The sequence below is a fragment of the Felis catus genome, chromosome C1 (genome assembly GCF_018350175.1).
Source record: "Felis catus isolate Fca126 chromosome C1, F.catus_Fca126_mat1.0, whole genome shotgun sequence".
NCBI classification, from domain to species: Eukaryota; Metazoa; Chordata; class Mammalia; order Carnivora; family Felidae; genus Felis; species Felis catus.
The window spans coordinates 105,560,596-105,580,078 of NC_058375.1; the positions used below are offsets into that span (position 1 = coordinate 105,560,596).

General features: G+C 39.0%; 1 protein-coding gene across 7 annotated transcripts in view; it reads left to right on the top strand.

The window, feature by feature from the left end:
• The first annotated feature begins 6,777 nt into the window (after positions 1–6,777).
• The window catches only part of SETDB1 (SET domain bifurcated histone lysine methyltransferase 1), a 34,597-nt gene continuing 21,891 nt past the window's right edge, over positions 6,778–19,483 (top strand). For 2 of the 7 annotated variants that reach the window (XM_045033482.1, XM_045033485.1), the window contains exons 1-4: positions 6,943–7,121; positions 7,989–8,259; positions 9,397–9,548; positions 16,267–16,284. In XM_045033482.1, the coding sequence (XP_044889417.1) occupies positions 8,000–8,259; positions 9,397–9,548; positions 16,267–16,284 (430 nt within the window). In that variant the 5' untranslated portion in view covers positions 6,943–7,121; positions 7,989–7,999. The other 5 variants (XM_006935100.5, XM_045033486.1, XM_045033483.1 and 2 more) reach the window with 4 other exon arrangements.

Consider the following 19,483-nt stretch of genomic DNA (forward strand, 5'->3'; position numbering starts at 1 on the left):
ACATAACTAACTAAGCCATCCAGGTACTCTGAGAGAGATGGAGAGAGAGAATCTTAAGCAGGCTCCATGCTCAATCCCCCAACCCTAGGATCATTATCTGAGCCAATATCAAGAGTTGGATGCTCAACTGACTGAACCACTCAGACATCCCCAATATTTTTGTAATTAGTTGTCAACATTCAAAACTCAAACGCTTTCATATGAAAAAATACTGATTTTTTTTTTAATTTTTTTTCAACGTTTATTTATTTTTGGGACAGAGAGAGACAGAGCATGAACGGGGGAGGGGCAGAGAGAGAGGGAGACACAGAATCGGAAACAGGCTCCAGGCTCTGAGCCATCAGCCCAGAGCCTGACGCGGGGCTGGAACTCACAGACCGCGAGATCGTGACCTGGCTGAAGTCGGACGCTTAACTGACTGTGCCACCCAGGCGCCCCAAAAATATTGATTTTTAAGCTCACTTGAAAAATTGGAAATCCAGCAACACCGTGTCTATGACATAGAGCAAAAATTAGCTGGAGCTAAGTAGCAACTGTCCCCTTTGGTGAGACACGTATTTCTCAGGTGACCACAGTCCTCACCCACCCCATTTGGCTCCTTTACATTACTTTCCTGATGCCTAAAACCCTTTGAGTTTTTAATCCCCATATTCTTTCATTTTGATTCTGAGATCACTCAACATTGTTTAGATTATGATTTAATTTCCCTTAAGTCTGTCTGTAGGAAAAGGATCATTTGACATTCCAAGGTTTTGAACCCTGTGCTACGATTTCTTGTGCTTAAGTATTAAGTAGCACATGGTTGTGATTTTTCAGTGCATCACAAGGGATTACAGGAATGACTGTGCTGAGCACACCGTGAGTATTCCAAGCGGTATAGCAATTATTTATTACTTTATACTATTAAATTGGCAATAAACTGTCTACTTCAATTATTTGTACATTTTAATAACATGAATCATTTATATCAGGAGTTGATCATTTCTTTTTTTTATATTTATTTATTTATTTATTTATTTATTTATTTATTTATTTATTTTTGAGAGACAGAGAAAGAGCATGAGCTGGGGGAGGGGCAGAGAGAGAGGGAGACACAGAATCCCACGCAGGCTCCAGGCTCCGAGCTGTCAGCACAGAGCCTGATACAGGGCTTGAACCCACGAACTGTGAGACCATGACATGAGCTGAAGTTGGACACTTAACTGACCGAACTCCCCCCCAGGCGTCCCCCATTTCTTTTTTTTAAAGATATTCCAGATACATTGGTTCCCTGCCTGTATGTCAATCTTCAGTTAAATTCAAGGAATACATGAAGATTTTTTTTTTTATTTAAGTTTCTTTATTTATTTCGAGAGAGAGAGACAGTGCAAGGGGAAGGGGCAGAGAGAGAGGGAGAAAGAATCCCAAGCAGGCCTTGCACTGTCAGCACAGAGCCTGATGTGGGGCTTGAAACCACGAAGCGTGAGATCATGACCTGAGCAGAAACCAAGAGTCAGACACTTAACGACTGAGCCACCAAGGTGCCCCAGTTCTTGATTCTTTCTTTTTTTTTTAGTGTTTATTCATTTTTTGAGAGAGACACACACACACTGAGTGTGAGTGGGGGTGGGCAGAGAGAGAGGGAGACACAGAATCTGAAGCAAGCTCCAGGCTCTGAGCTGTCAGTATAGAGCCAGACACGGGGCTCGAACTCATGAACCATGAGACCATGACCTGAGCCAAAGTTGGATGCTTAACCGACTGAGCCAGACAGGTGCCCCAGGACTTGATCATTTCTGACAAAACTTAGTCTCCAGAGCTTGGCTCCCTAAACATTGGGGCCCTACCCCAGAAAGGATTACACAGCTCAAACCTGCCTTTCCTATAGTGATTCTCGAATTTGAGCAAACAAATTACCTGGAGATCTTATTAAAATTCAGATTCTGATTCAGTACATCCCGAGTGGGGTCAGAGATTTAGAATGTCTAACAAGCCCCTTGACTGCATGTTGAGTAGCAAGGGTCTTAGAAGACACCTCCTGGGGCGCCTGGGTGGCTCAGTCAGTTAAGCAGCGGACTCTTGATTTTGGCTCAGGTCATGATCTCATGGTTTGTGAGTTTGAGCCCTGCATCAGGCTCTGTGCTCACATCAATGGAGCCTGCTTCAGATCCTCTGTCTCCCTCTTTCTGCCCCTTCCTTCCTCGTTCTCCCAAAAGTAAATAAATGTTTTAAAAAATTAAAACAAACACACAAACAAAAAGAAGACACTTCCTAAGTCCCTCTGCTGATTTCTACCAGACTTCTTGAAGGCAATGAAGAAATCAGTTTGGATATGATACCCTAAATAGCTCCCGTTTCTCTTCAACATTGTCCATTCTTCATTCTCTGCCCGCAAACCACCCCTTCCAGACACACAGCAGAAAGCTGAAAGAATCTAACTAATAGAAACATAATCAGGACAGAACACATTTCCCTTCATTTATCACACATGACAGGGCACCACATGTACAGGGCAATACGTCAGATGCTAGGGGAAACAAAGATGATTAATGATTAAGACTAAGGTCCTTAGTCTGGGGTGCCTGGGTGGCTCAGTCGGTTAAGTGGCTGACTCTTGATGTTGGCTCAGGTCATGATCTCCGTTTTGAGTTCAAGCCCTGAATCCGGCTTTGTGCTCACAGCAGGGAGCCTGCTTCAGATCCTCGTCTCCCTCTTTCTGCCCATACCCCGCTCACACTCACTCTCTCTCTCTCAAAAACAAACAAATGTTAAAAAAAATTTTTTTTTAAGACAGGTCCTCAGCTTTAAGTTGATCACTAACCAGCAAAGGAGATAGAGACATATAGAGATAGCTCACAAGTGGAAGGAATTAAGGTAATGAAACAGAGACAGAAGTTAGTTCCTCAGAGGGCAAGTGATAGCCTAGATACAATGATTTTTTTTAATTGAAGTATAATTGACATACAATATTATATTAGTTTCAGGTGTACAACAGTGATTTCCCAATTCTATACACTACAAAATGCTCACCATGATAAGTGTAGTTACCATCTGTCATGATACAAAGCTATTACAATATTAACTATATTCTCCAGGCTGTACTTTTCATCCCCATGACTTTCTTATTTTATAACTAGAAGTTCATACCTCTTGTTTTTAATTTTATTTATTTAAGACCTCTCTACATCCACTGTGGGGCTTGAATTCACCACCCCAAGGTGAAGAGTCGCACTCTCTTTCAGTGAGTCAGCCAGGCGCCCTGTATAGTCTGTACTTCTTAAATCCCTTCACCTGTTTTGCCCTCCCTTCGGGCAACCACCAGTTTGTTCTCTATATTGATGAGTCTGTTTCTGTTTTCCATTTGTTTTTTTAGATCCCACATATAAGTGAGATTGTATGGTAGGACAGTGTTTCTTAAAACTCTGGTCCCCCCTACCTGTAGCATGGGCATCACAGGGAAAATGTTAGATGTGAAGATTCTCAGACTGCACCCAAGTCTACTCCAAAGGTGGTGTGGGGGTGGCAATCTGTGTTTCAACAAACCCTCAAGGTAATTCCGATACATGATAATGTTTGACAACTGCTGGGTCTATGAAAATTTCACAGAGGAGGGGCGCCTGGGTGGCTCAGTCAGTTAAGCGTCCGACTTTGGCTCAGGTCATGATCTCATGGTCCGTGAGTTCGAATCCTGCGTCGGGCTCTGTGCTGACAGCTCAGAGCCTGGAGCCTGCTTCGGATTCTGTGTCTCCCTCTCTCTGACCCTCCCCCAGTCATGCTCTGTCTCCCTCTGTCTCAAAAATAAATAAACATAAAAAAAATTTCACAGAAGAGACATTTGAGGTGGACCCTTAGAGAATTCATATTACAGCAGACAGAAAGAGAAGGGCATCCCAGGAGATCACAATGAACAAAGGTATGGAGATGAGAAATTGAAATGTGTAAACATGTTGGGGAAATAGCGCTTAAGCAGGTATGTGAAGGGAAAACATGGGAAATGTGGCCAGAGAGGCAAATGAGGGCCAAATTTTAAAGAGCCTCAAATTTTATACTGTAAAGTTTGAACCTTATTTTATAGACATAAAGAAAATACAGGTTTAAAGCAGGGGAGAGACAGTGATCAGAAATATATTTTAAAGCTCTGTGTGGGACTGGTCTACCATGAGGCTACCAATTAAGAGGCTAGTTAGTCCTGGCAAGAAATAAGAGCTAAATACAATAGAATTAAAATAGAAAAGAGAGAAAATATATGTCAAACATTTCCAAAGTAGGATAAACAAGCTGTATTGAATAATGGTTTAAGACCACAAGCTCTAGGGCCAAACTGCCTGGCGCTGACACTTTTTAGCTCTGTGCCTTTGGGAAATATAACTGTGTGTCTCAGTTTTCTCATCCACAGAAAAGATCCAATAATAGTTCCTACCTCACAGCACTACTATGAGGACTAAAATGAATAATCGTAAAGTGCTTAGAACAGTGCCTGGTATCAAGTAAACATTCAATAAATATGGTGTGTGTGTGTGCGCGCACGCGCGAGTGTTTTTTAGGGAGTAATATGTCTAAAATGTCTAGTTCAAGTTAGAAAATAATACCATAAGATGAGTTGGGAACATGCTGAATTTGCAATGTCTAGAGGACACCTTCACCTTTCTGGACCTCATTTCCTAGGGTCTTAGCAATTGGAAACAGGCGCTCACAGTAGTCCCAGGAAACTAGTGGACAGGCGAAATGAGCACAGATAAAGGGGAGGTTATCAAGGCTGCCTGGGCCCCATTTCCAGTCTTACACAGAAGATCTGGTTTGTACCTTTATTTATTTTTTTTATATTTTTATTTTTGAGAGAGAGACAGAGTGCAAGTACAGGAGGGGCAGAGGAAGAGGGAGAGGGAGACACAAAATCTGGATCAGGACCCAGGCTCCGAGCTGTTGGCACACGGGCTCGATGCAGGGCTCGAACTCAGAAACCGTGAGATTATGACCTGAGCCGAAGTCAGACGCTCAACTGACTGAGCCACCCAGGTGCCCCTCTGGTTTATGCCTTTTATTTTTATTTATTTTATTTATTTATTTATTTATTTATTTATTTATTTATTTTTTATTTATTTTTAACGTTTATTTATTTTTGAAACAGGGAGAGACAGCATGAATGGGGGAGGGTCAGAGAGAGAGGGAGACACAGAATCTGAAACAGGCTCCAGGCTCTGAGCTGTCAGCACAGAGCCTGACATGGGGCTCAAATTCACAGACCGCGAGATCATGACCTGAGCCACAGTCAGATGCTTAACCGACTGAGCCACCCAGGTGCCCCAGGTTTGTGCCTTTTAAATGAAGTTAGGTGTCATTAATGTAAATATAGCTGAACAAGTTAGAGCAATAATGAGATAATGTAGTCAATAGTGCTGGCTCATCAAATACGCCCAATTCTCTCTCTTTCCAAATGTGAGACATGACTGATCTTCCTGGCCCCCTTGTGGTTGGGTAGGGCCCTATGACTCAGTCAGGCCAATGAGTTGTTAATGAGAGTGTCCTGAATCACTTTAATTGCCAATATGAGACCATCTAGCAGTCTCTCACTCTGGCCCGACTTACTTATCAGCCTGGGTTCCTGAGTAGCTACCCTAGCAGAGCTCCAAAGTCAACTTTCTAGAGATGATTATGCAGTGTGAGCAACAAGTACACAGTTTTTGTTTTAAAGTTTGGGAGTTGTTTGTTTCCACAACACTATAGTCTATCCTGATGCAGATACTATTTTAAGACCCATCAAATTCTAGGGGCGCCTGGGTGGCTCAGTTGGTTAAGCATCTGACTTCGGCTCAGGTCATGATCTTATGGTCTGTGGGTTCGAGCCCCATGTCAGGCTCTGTGCTGATAGCTCAGAGCCTGGAACCTTCTTGGGATTCTGTGTCTCCCTCTTTCTCTACCCCTACCCTGCTCTCTGTCTCTCTCAAAATTAAACATTAAAAAAAATTTTAAAAAGACCTATCAAATTCTTAAAAATTAAATAGACACTTAACATCCAATCCTAATGAGGGTGTGGGGAAACATACTTTCAGAGATTTGCTAGGAGTAAAAATTGTTTCAACCTTTTTGAAAAGTAATTTGACAGTAGATTCTATTAAAATGAAAAGAGGTACATATATATACATATATATATATGTGAATATATATGTGTGTGTGTATATATTTTAACTCAGATTCCATTATGGGGAATCTCTTCCACAGAAATAAAAGTACTACTTCAAAAGCACGTTAATGTTTATTGTTGCATTATTCATAATGATCTTTCTAATTATGGTTTATCCACACTATTAAGTATTATGCAATTATGAAAAAGACAAATGTTGACTTCAAAGGATATCCACATGTGAAATAAAAGCAAAACAAATCCACATTTAGGGGAGGCTGGCTGGCTCAGCAAGAAGTGCATGCGACTATCCATCTCAGGGTTGAGCCCTGCATTGGGTGTAAAGATGACTAAAAAATAAAATCTTTTTTAAAAATCCAGATTCATGACCTTGTAAGTACAAGCCTAGAAAACTAAGCTATTTTACCTCAAAGCAGCAGGTGTAGTGATGAGAGGGGAGGAGAGGATATTGTCACGTTTGTCTTATTCTATCTTGATATTCCCTCACTTGTTACAATTTGTACCACTTCGTAATATAACAAACTAAAGTGAGAAAAACACCTAAACCTAACGGTTTGCTGAGTCTTCAAACAGTAAACTTAGTGTGACTGCCAGGGGTTGGGGTGGCGGAAGAGGTGGAGCTTCGAGAATATACTCTAGGCCACGCCTACTTCACCCGCCCAGTGGCCTCTCACGTGTGCCCTGGAAGGCTCTCCTTTGACGCATGCGTACTTGCCCGAGGTTGCCTGGCCTTGGAGGGGCGTTCAGAGGCTTCGGATTTGACCCCGGCAGGCTACCGTCGTGGCGACCGGAACGGCACCTGAGGTTTGCTTCCGGGCGTCTCTTTTGCTTCCCTTTCCCTCCCTCCCTCACGCTTCATCCCCTCCCCCTGGTCCCTTTTCCGTACGGTTTCGTTCTTCCCCGTCGAGGCCGACCCCAGAGTCTCGAGTCTGGGGTCTGGTTGGTGAAAAGAAGTGTTGTAGTTGGAAACAGGGAGGTGTGGGAAGTACTGTTAATTGAGGTATTTGGAGATCAGGGGCCCGTCTGGAATGTTTTGTTTGTGGGAGGAGGTTGGGCGAGGGTGGGAAGGAAGTCTTCCGCTAGAGGCGAGCGGGGGCGGGGTTGAGCTGGGTTTGCGGGGTGGGTGGGACGCACCCCCAGAAAGGGTAGCGCGGGGGTGGGGTTGGTGTGTGGGCAAAGGAAAAATGGAGGCGGTGAGAACTGGTCTTGGAGTCGCACGGCATTCTGGCATCAGTTTTGCTCCAACCGTTTGATCAAAAAAGCAGTTAACACTAATGCGTAGGCTATTTGGATTGTAGTTTTTAGGTAGCCACATTTTATTCCCAGATTGCTTTAATTTTCCTTTACTTTTGGGAAGCCTCTTTGCTTTTGTATGCATAAGTGTGAATAGACTTTAAAAAGTAAGTTTCCACGTGGAAGCAAGGTAATGTAAAGCGAACAAGTAATTAAAGAGAAAACAGTGAATTATAAACCAACGCCCCCCCATCCAAGTGGAGATATTTGTTCAAATTACGCATAGCATGCAAAGATTTCTCTCTTTAGTCAGTTAAGGAACATAGGTCACAAATACCTTCCTCAGCAAATTGGTTCTCTTCTGTTTCCTAAAACATTATTTTTTGGTAGCCTCTGTTGCGTATCATATGTTTTCCATGCCCTCACGCTTTTAAACCTTATCCAGGCCCATCTTCTGTAGAATAAGATCGGTACAAAATCTTAGCATCGGATACAGGGGAACGGAGAGGGAGAACATAGAATGGAACCTAATTGTATTTGAATGAGAAGTAGTAGTGTAGGAATGAGTTTTAGAGACTGAAGTTTGGCGGTTACAATAATTGCAAAGGTAATCTTAGTTTTCTCTTCCATGTAGGGGACAACAGCATGTCTTCCATCCCTGGGTGCATTGGTTTGGGTGCAGCCGCAGCTGCGGTGGAGTCTGATGAGATCGCAGAGCTGCAACAAGCAGTGGTTGAGGAGCTGGGTATCTCAATGGAGGAACTGAGGCAGTTCATCGATGAAGAACTGGAGAAGATGGACTGTGTACAGCAGCGAAAGAAGCAACTAGCGGAGTTGGAGACGTGGGTAATACAGAAGGAATCTGAGGTGGCCCATGTTGATCAGCTCTTTGATGATGCATCCAGGTGAGGACTACACGGAAAATCGGAGATCTCCCTTTGGCAGACATTTTAGAAGTGTAATTGCTCATGACGTTGTGCCAGTCGCTTTATTCTTTACAAGGTACAGACGTGTAGGACCTTTCTGTTTCTCAAAGGTTACGGCCAACAATCTGACCTCACGGTCGCCAGGGTGGCTCAGTCATTTGGGCATCTGACTCTTGATTTCGGCTCAGGTCATCATCTCTCCCATCGTGGGATCTGGCCCCATGTTGGGCTCTGCGCTAATGGCGTGAACCGACTTGGGATTCTCTCCCTCTCTCTCTGCCCCTGCCCCACACCCTGTCTCTCTTTCTTTCAAAATAAATAAATAGATAAATAAACATTTTAAAAAATCCGACCTCACAACCACCCGTTATATGTAGAATATTCATCTATTGGAAGCCAGTGTATGGTCTACAGTAGAATGGTCAAGGTCTTGAGTCTTTTCCCCTTCTTTCTCCTGTACTCTGCTTCAGAACAACTGCACAGTTTTCTTAGTAGGATGATCTAGGGAGTGAGGATTGTAAGTCGTTGCTGTCTTATGAAACTGTGGAACATGAGCCCTGTATCTACTCATAAATTCCCAGAAGATTGGGGCCTAGTATGCCTTAGTTGTCACTTAGAACACATTTTCATATAGCAAGGTAAATGATGAGATATGGTTAATGTACTTTCAGGTTATTTTGGATTTTGTTAGGGCCTAGTCTGAAACCACTATTTAAACATATTTTAATGAGAAAAGCATTTTATTATTATTATTATTAAGTTTATTTTTGAGAGAAAGAGAGAGACAGAGCACCAGCAGGGGAGGGGCAGAGAGAGAGAAGGAGAGGGAGACACAGAATTTGAAGCAGGATCCTGGTTCTGAGCTGTCAGCACAGAGCCCAATGCGGGGCTTGAACTCACGAGCCGTGAGATCATGACCTGAGCCGCAGTTGGATGCTTAACCGATTGAGCCCTCCAGGTGTCCTGAGAAAAGCATTTTAAATTCTAAATGGAGACACTTTGGAATATGACCTGTTTAAATTGAGGTCAGTGTATACTTAAATATATAGAAATTCTGATGGCTTTTATACCTATTTCTGCTGGCTTTGACCTTTTCTACATGTGTTCCAATATTAGGGCAGTGACTAACTGTGAGTCTTTGGTGAAGGACTTTTATTCCAAACTGGGACTACAATACCGGGACAGTAGCTCTGAGGATGAAGCCTCCCGGCCTACAGAAATAATCGAGATTCCTGATGAAGATGATGATGTCCTCAGTATTGATTCAGGTAAGAGATAAGACTCTGGGTAGGAAAATCTCAGGATTGAAATTGAGACACAGGAAGACAAACAGATAAAAGAAGAGAGCAGAAATTGTTGTCACTAACTCCATATTCTAAACTGTTGAACTTGCCCGTTACCAAAAAGGAATAGAACATTATTAGTATCATAGATGTCCTCTACGTGCTACTTTCTGATTGAATGACCTTCCTTTCCCCATTCTGTGTCACCTCTATTCTGAATTCCCTTCCTTTTCTTTTTAGGTGGCATTCGCACCTATATATATATTTCAAAACGGTAGATTGTTTGGTTTTGTCTATTTTTGAGGGGTTTTTTAATGTATAATTTACAAACTATAAAATTTACCCACTTTAAATGTAGAGTTTGAGTTTTAGTAAATTCATAGAGTAGTGCAGTCTTCACCACAGATGTTTGGATTACCCCTCTTACCTGTTTGTCTGCATTCTCCATTTTCACCCCAACCATTGATCTGCTTACTTCCTTTTTGCCTTTTCTAGAAATTTCATTTAAATAGAATCACAATTTGTTGTCTTTTGTATCTAGCTTCTGTCATTTAGCATAACATTTTTGCTGTGGAACATGTTGTTCCATGTATCTGTAGTTTGCTTTTTTTTTTTTTCTTTTTGCTGAGCAGTATTCCATTCTATGGATATACCACATACTATCTTCTGTAATTGATGATAAATATTTGGGTTGTTTCTAGTTTGGGGCGATTATGAGTAATGCTGCTATGTACATTTGTGTAGAAGTCTTTATGTGGGCGTTATGTTTTGTGTCTTTTGGATATTCCACCTAGGAATAGAATTGTTAGGGCTTAGGGTAAGTGTACATTTGAGTTTTTAAGAAACTGCCATATTGTTTTCAAAAGTGGCTATACCATTCTACATTCCCACTAGCAAAGTATGGGGGTTCCAGTTTCTTTACATCCTTGTTGGTGCTTGGTATTGTCAGTTTTTTATTTTAGCTTTTGCAGTGTGAGTGTGGTGGTATCAAATTGTGATTGTAGTGTGCATTTCCTGAAGGAAGTTGAGCATCTTTTCACATACTTAATTTACCATTTGTTTTTTCTTTGGGAAAACATCCATTAAAATCTTGAGGCTTTTTTAAAAAATCGGGTTGTCTTTTTATTAGAGAACCGCTCTTTTGACTTAGAGAACTCAGGCTTTAGGTACAGTTCATTTATCAGATATATTTTAGAAATACTTTCTCTCAAATGTGGTCTTTTCATTTTCTTAATGGTGTCTTTTAACAGTAATAATTCTCAAGATAGAGGTTGAGAGTGGTTGGTTTATTTTGCTTATGACTATTTAGTTGTTTCACCACCATTTGTTGAAAAGACTATCCTTTTGGTATCCTTGTCAAAAATCATCTGGCCACGTATATGAGGGTCTATTTCCAGATTCTGTTCTCTCACATTGATCTATATATTTGTTGTTATACCAGCACCACACTGCTTTTATTACTATAGTTTCAATGGTAAGTATTAAAATCACCTAGTGGAAGTCTCCAAATACAAATGTATTTCATATGACTTTGAAATATATTTTGGAATCAGCTTGTCAGTTTCTATCAAGAACATTTTTTAAAGCCTGCTAGGATTTTTAATAGAAACTCTATTGAATCTAAAGGCCAATTTGGAGAGCATTACCTTTTTAACGACTAGTCTTCTAATGCATTAACGTGGTACATTTGTCCTAAGTGTTGTATTCTTTTTAATGTTAATGCGAGTGAGATTATTTACTTAATTTCATTTTAGGATTGTTTGTTGCTAAGATATGAAAATATAGTTGATTTTTGTGTATTAATCTTGTAGCCCTGACCTTACTAAGCTCACTTATTAGTTCTATAAGTTTTTTGTGGATCCCTTGGGATTTTCTATATATTAGACCATGCTGTCTCTGCAAATAAAGTCAATTTTACTTCTTTCTTTCTAATCTAAATGTCTTTTATTTCTTTTTTATTGCCTTATTGTACTCAGTAGAACCTCGAGTACAATGTTGAATAAAAGTTTGAGGGTAGACATCCTTTCCTTGCTTCTGATCTTAGGGGGAAGCATTTAGTCTTTAGGCATTAATTATAATGTGAGCTTTAAGGTTTTTGTAGATATCCTTTCTCAGGTTGAAGGAAGTTGCTTCTGTTCCTAGAAACTGTCAGGTTGAAAGAAGTTCCTTCTGTTCTGTATTGGATTTGCTAATATTTTTTGTTAAGAATTTTTGCACCTGGGGCACCTGGGTGGCTCAGTTGGTTAAGAGTCTGGCTCTTGATTTCAGCTTAGGTTGTGATCTTGCAGTTCATGAGTTCAAACCCTGCCTTGGGCTCCACACTGACAGGGGGCCTGCTTGGGATTCTCTCTCCCTCTCTGCCTTTCCCCTCTCTCTGTCTCTCTCAAAATAAATAAATAAACTAAAAAGAAAAAAGAGTAGTTTTGTGGAGGACTTTAAAAAAAATTTTTGTTGCATCTATGGTCATGAGGACTATAGGTTTTTAGTTTTATTGTGGTGTGGTTTTTTGACTTTGGTATTAGGGTATTATGGACCTTATAAAGATGAGTTGGGAAATGTTCCCTCCTCTGAATTTGTGTGAAATAGTATTATTTCTTCCTTAAATGTTTGATAAATTCAGCACTGAGACTGTCTTGACCTGGACCTTTCTTTGTGGATGATTTTTTTTTTTTTTTGGATAGATTTTTTTTTTTTTATAAGCTTTTTAGTTTGGAATAGTTTTTGTTTTTTGTTTGTTTTAATTTATTTTTGAGAGAGAAAGAATGTGAGCAGGGGAGGGGCAGAGAGAGGGTGGGAAATACAGAATCTGAAGCAGGCTCCAGGCCCTGAGCTGTCAGCACAGAGCCTGACATGGGGCTTAAACTGTTGAACCACCAGATTGTGCCTGAGCCGAAGTCAGACACCCAATGGACTGAGCCACCCAGGCGCCACAGTTTGGAATAGTTCTATATTTTTGTGTAAATTGGAAAGATAATGCAGAGAGTTCTGTATACCTTCCACCAGTTTATTCCAATGTTAGTATTTTTTAATGTTTATTTATTTATTTTGAGAGAGAGAGAGAGACAGAGCATGCATATGTGCACAAGTGGGGGAGAGGGGCAGAGAGAATTCCAAGCAGGCTCTGTGCTGTTACCTCAGAGCCCTACTCGGGACTTGATCTCCCGAACCGCGAGATTATGACCTGAGTCAAAGTCAAGAGTTGGACTGAGCCACCCAGGCACCCCTAATGTTAATATTTTGTGACTGTGATACATTGGCCCAAACTAAAAAACAAACATGAGTGCGTTACTTATCTAAACTCCATGCTTTGGATTTCTGGGCTTTTCCCATTCCAGGTGGGAAGCTTTTTAATAACTAATTAATTTTCTTTACCTGATATGTCTATTTGTATTTTCTGTTCCTTCTTAAGTTATTTTTGTTAATTTGTATCTTTCTAGGAATTTTTCCATCTCATTTAGTTGTCTAAATTATTGCCATAAAGTTCATACTATTCCCTTATGATTCTTTTGAATTTCTGTAAGTTCTGTAGCAATGTTCCTTTCATTCCTGATATTGGTTATTTGGATCTCTTTTTTTCCCTTGGTTAATCTAGCTGAAGGATTATTGGTTTTTTTGCTCTTTTTCAAGGGACCAGTTTTTGTGTTCATTTGTTTCTTTTTCTCTACCGTTTTCCTGTTTTTTTTGTTACACTGATTTCTACTCTGATCTTTATTATTTTCTTCCTTCCATGTACTTGGGTTTGATTTGCTCTTCTTTTTCTAGTTTCTTAAAATGAAAATAGATTATTGATTTGGTTTTAGGTCTTCTTCCTTTCTAATATAAAATTTATGCATTGCTTTACTACATCTCATAAATTTTTTTGTTACATTTTCACTTTATTTTTTTAATATTAAAAATATATATGCTTTTTTTATATTTTAATTTTTATTTTAGAGAGAGAATGTGAGCGTGGGAAAGGGGCAGAAAGAGAGGGAGAGAGAGAGAGAGAATCCCAAGCAGGTTCCATACTTAGCACAGAGCCTGACACAGGGCTTGATCCCATGACCCTAGAATCGTGATCTGAGCTGAAATCAAGAGTCAGACACAACCGACTGAGCCACCCACGCACCCCATATTTTCCGTTTCCCTTTAACTTATAATTTTAATTTCCTGTGTGATTTTTCTTTGACCAATGGTTTATCCCAAGTATTTAGGAATTTCCCAGATTTCTTTGTGTTGTGACTTTTTTATTATAATTTTGGTCAGAAAACCTGCTTTGTATTATTTTAATCCTTTTAAATGTATTTAAATGTTTTTTAATGGCCTAGTATATTATCTGTCCTGGAGAATGATCCATGTGTGCTTGCAAACAATTTGTATTCTCCTGCTGTTGATTGGAATATTTTATAAATGTTTTTTAGGTTAAGTTGGCCGATAGTGCTATTCAAGTCTTCTGTGTCCTTATTGATTTTCTGTCTGGTTATTTTAACAATTACTTGGAAAGGAGTTTTGAAATCTTGAACTAAAATTGTTGACTTGTTTGTCATTTCAATTCTTTCAGTTTTTGCTTCCTATATTTTGGGACTCTGTTATGTATATGTTTATAGTTACTTTTTTTATTATTATAAGGTATCTCTTTGTGTCTCAAGTGATATCCCTTGTCTTAAAGTCTATTTTGTCAGATATTAATGTGGAATTTCCATTTCTGTTATGATTACTGTTTGTATATTGTGTCGTTTTCTGTATTTTTACTTAAAATCTTTGTCTTGAATTTAGTGTATTTCTTGCATACAATATATGTATAGTTAGATCTCTTTTTTTTTTTTTTAATTTTTTTTAATGTATGTGTATTTTTGAGAGAGAGACAGAGCACAAGTGTGGAAGGGACAGAGAGAGAGTGAGACACAGAATCTGAAGCAGGCTCTAGGCTCTGAGCTGTTAGCACAGAGCCTGATGCGGGGCTCGAACTCACAAACCATGAGATCATGACCTGAACTGAAGTCAGACACTTAACCAACTGAGCCACCCAGGTGCCCCAGATCTTGTCTTTTTTTAATCCATTCTCACAGTTTCTGCCTTTTTAATTAGTATTGAGTGCATTCACAGTTGATATGAATCCATATGGGTGGATTTTTATCGGCCATTTTGCATTTTCTCCCCCTATGTCCCATGTCTTTTATATTTGTCTGTTCTTTACTGCTTTCTTTGTGTCCAACAAATATTTCAGTAAGTCATTTTAATTTCTCTGATTTTTTTTGGCTTTTAAAAAAAGTGCTTGCATATTTATCTGGTCATTAACTACTACAAGTTAATACTGACTTAATTCTGGTAAAATATAGCAGCTTTGCACCGGGATAGCTCCATTTTCACCCTCTTCTTGTGTGGTACTGTTGTCAAATATATTGCATCTATATATGTTTAAAGCCAACAGTTTTGTGTTACATTTATTGCCAGGAGTAATCTTATTTTTAAAGATGTTATGGGAAGAAAAGAGAAAAATACATATTTACCCAGATGTTTACATTTCTATTCCTCTTCATTTCTTCCTGTGGATCTGAGTTAGGATCTAGTGTCATCCTTTTCCAGCCAGAAAGATTTCCTTTAATATTTCTTGTAATTCTGAGGCACCTGGGTGGCTCAGGTGTTAAGTGTCCCAACTCTTAAGTGATTAAGTGTCCAACTCTTGATTTTGGCTCAGGTTATTTGTGAGATCGAGCCTCGCGTCAGGCCCTGTACCAACCACACAGAGCTTGCTTGGCATTCTCTCTCTCCCTCTCTCTCTGCCCTTCTCTCTCTCTCTCAAAATATTTAAAGCATATTTCTTGTGGTCCTGCTAAAAGTCATTTCATTTATCTGAGATATAGCATTCTTGGTTCACTATTTTCTTTTGGCATTTCGAATATGCCATTCCAGTGCCTTCTGGCCTCAGTTATTTCTGATAGGAAGTTAGATGAATGTGTTGTACCCTGGATGTGAGTCATTTTTGTTTTACTGCTTTTAAGATTTTCTCTTTTGATTTTAGTAGTTTCAGTAGGTTGTGTCTAGGTATAATTCTCTCCATATTTGTCGTATTTGAGATTCATGGAACTTGGATCTGTAGATTCACATTTTTCATCAAATTTAGAAGTGTTTCGGTCATTATTTCTTCATATATTTTTTTCTAGCCCTTTCTCCCCTGGCCTTCTGAGCTTATCATTATGCATATGGTAGAATGCTTCACATTGTCTTATAAGTCTTTGAGACACTGTTCATTTTTCTTCAACCTTCTTCTCTTTGTGCTTTGGATGGGGCAATTTCTCTATATAGGTATCTATTAGTTTATTCTTCTGACATTTTAAATTTGCTTTTTTTAGCCCCCCCCCAGTGAATGCAGTAAAACCTTGGATTGTGACTAGTCTGTTCTGTGAGTGTTCTGCAAGACGAGCAAAAATTTCTAATAAATTTTAACTTGATAAGCAGGTAGTGTCTTGGAATACAAGTAGTTCATAACACTGAACATCAGTCACATGATCACAACTCAGCTCTCTCTCTGAGGGATTGTGGGTCATCATCAATGCAATCTCACATTTCTGTGAAATCCTCAAAAGGAGGCATTGGATAGGTTCCTTGTTAAAGTTGCACAAAAAGAAAAAGATTCCATTGAGCCAATAGCAGTGATTCCGTTAGTGACAGTGAAAGTCGTCCTACACAATAACCCTCCTCTCTCTTGTCTTCCTCACACCAGCCACAAAGGTTTTCAAAGGTAAGTGCAGGTTAATTTATTTTTCTTTGTATTTTGTATTTTCTTTATTATTATGTATTATATAGTATTATAATAATTTTTATATGAATTTTTGGGGTTGTAGAATTAATCATCTGAGTTTTCATTATTTCTTATGGGGAAATTTGCTTTGATATACAAGTGCTTTGGATTATAAGGATGTTTCTGGAATGAATTATGCTCAAAAACCAAGGTTTTACTGTATTTCGTTTCAGTTTTTGTAATTTCAACCCTGGAATTTCCATTTGCTTCTTTTTATAGTCAAGTCTTTTGTTTATTAAGTATTAGCATATTTTCCTTTAAATCTTTGAATGTAATTTCCATGAGCTCTTTGAGCATATTTATAAATCCAATACCTAGGCCCGTATGGCAAGTCAGTTTCCATTGCTAGAGTTTTGTTTCCTGAGTATAGGGCGTACTTTCCTATTTCTTTGAATGTTTCATTATTTTTGTTGTTGAAAGCTGGATACTTTCAAGTTTTTTTTCTTATGCCAACTGTGTCTTCTTTGTAGCGTACAGCTGATGTCCCTGCTTGGTTTTTAAATTTGAACTATATATATTAGCTTGGCTCCTAACCTTTGCTCCCTTTTTTTTACATAGTTTAGCCAGTGAGTTTTATAGAAATATAGAGAATGCATTCAGAGTTGCATGTATTCTCAAGTCTCCATTGGGTTTCCTGCATCTTTTCTGTATGTGCATAGTTTAGCAGTCACCCGCAGATTCTTATATATGTATTTATGTGTGTGTGTATGTATATATATATATATATGTGTATATAACTTTATATATATTAACTTGCCTCTTAACAATTGCTCCCCCCCCCCTTTTTTTTTTTGCATAGTTTAGCCAGTGAGTTTTACGGAGGTATAGAGAATACATTCAGAGTTGCATTTAGTTCTCAAGTTTCCATGGACTCCTGGGTCTTGTCTGCATTTGCACAGTTTAGCAGTCACTCAAGAATGCATAGAGAATTTATCTAAGCCTGTCCATGACTCTCTCATTTTCAGGATCTCCTTGTTAAGTTTCTGACTGGTTTGCTGCTCACCCTAAACAAGAGCTGCAAGCTCAGACTAGTAAAGCTGCTCATTGCCATGGCTAGCACCTCAATGGTAAAGCCGTAGTTTGCACTCACCAAACAAGGAGTGGAGCGGGGATGGGAGCCGCCCCAGGCAAGCAGGCCACAGACTTCTCTTACCAGAATTCAAGCAATTTTTCAGAACAAACACTTTGAATTAATTCTTTGCCTTTGGTCCATTTCCATTTCCTGAAATGATTGTAACTTTTTTTTCCCAGTTTTATAGTTGTTTTCTGCATAGGGGAGTCATCTATATCACTATTTTCATATCACTATTATTAGAAGCGCCATAGTTTTGCCTTTTTTTTAACTGTAGAAGTGGAATCATACATAGTGTATACATACATTCTTCAGTCATTTCTTTAACATCTTGCTGATGTGTGATGTTTAACTCAGTAACTACTACAGCATAATATTCCATCTTGTGAATATGACACAATATATCTATTCTCCTGTCAGTTGCATTTCATTTGTTTTCAATTCAAATAATGCTCTAAATATTCTTATACATGATTCCTAATCCACATATGCAAGAATCTTTCTAAATTTTGGCAGTCTTACTAAATTTTTAGGAGATACATATATATATATACACACACACACACACACACACACACACACACACACACACACACTCTTAAGGAGTTGCTAGTTCTTAGGATATGGAAATTTTAACATTACTGGATAAGCAATGACCAAACAGCTTTCCAAAGTGATTGTACCAATTTATATTTGTAACTACCAGTGGATGAGAGTGTCCTGTGCTACACATACTTGACAACACTTGGTATTGTGATTTTTAAATTTTATTTCCCTACTGATGAACTTGAGAATCTTTTCATGTGTTTGTGAGTCATCTGTAGTTTTTCTTTGAAATGTCTGTTCATGTCTCTTGTTTGTTTGCTCACTCAGTGATCATTGCCGTTACTAATCCTGTGCAGTTGCGTGTTGCAAATATCACTCCCAGCTTACAGTTTATCTTTATTTGTTATGTTATTTGTTGAAAAACAGGTGTTATACTCTACTATTTTTTTTCATGGTCATTGTGTTTTACATCCTTTCTGCCCTGAGGCTTTATTATAAAGGTCATTTATGTTGCCTTTGAAAGTTTCATAGTTTCACCTGTTACATTTAAGTCTTTAATTCAACTGGAATTTATTTTTTGTGTAGTATTTGAGGTCAAAATCAAATTTTTTTTCCATATGGTTATTAATCAATGTTTCAGCACCACTACTGAAATGAATCCCTCCTTACTGATTTTGCATTGTCTGCTCTATCATAAATTATTTCCAGGGGCGCCTGGGTGGCTCGGTTGGTTAAGCAACCGACTCTTGACTTTGTCTCAGGTCATGATCTCATGGTTCGTGAGTTCAAGCCCCGTGTCGGGCTCTGCGCTAACAGTGTGGGGTCTGCTTGGGATTCTCTGCCTCCTCTCTCTTTCCCTCCCCCACCCTCAAATAAATAAACATTAAAAAATAATTTCCATATGTATTGATTTGTTTCTGGATTTTCTGTTCTTTTTCATTGGTCTGTCATTTTTTTCTTTTTTTTATTTCATTGTATTTTTTATTTTATTTTTAATTTTTTCAAATTAACATCCAAATTAGTTAGCATATAATGCAACAATGATTTCAGGAGTAGATTCCTTAGTGCCCCTTACCCATTTAGCCCATCCCCCCTCCCACACCCCCTCCAATAACCCTCTGTTTGCTTTCCATATTTATGAGTCTCTTATGTTTTGTCCCCCTCCCTGTTTTTATATTCTTTTTATTTCCCTTCCCTTATGTTCATCTGTTTTATCTCTTAAAGTCCTCATATGAGTGAAGTCATATGATTTTTGTCTTTCTCTGACTAATTTCCCTTAGCATAACACTCTCCAGTTCCATCCACGTAGTTGCAAATGGCAAGATTCTTTTTGTTTGCCGAGTAATACTCCATTGTATGTGTGTGTATCTATCTATGTTGTGTGTGTGTGTGTGTGTGTGTGTGTGTGTGTGTGTGTGTGTGTGTATATATAAAACATTTCTTTATCCATTCATCCATCGATGGACATTTGGGCTCTTTCCATACTTTGGCTGTTGTTAATAGTGCTGCTATAAACATGGG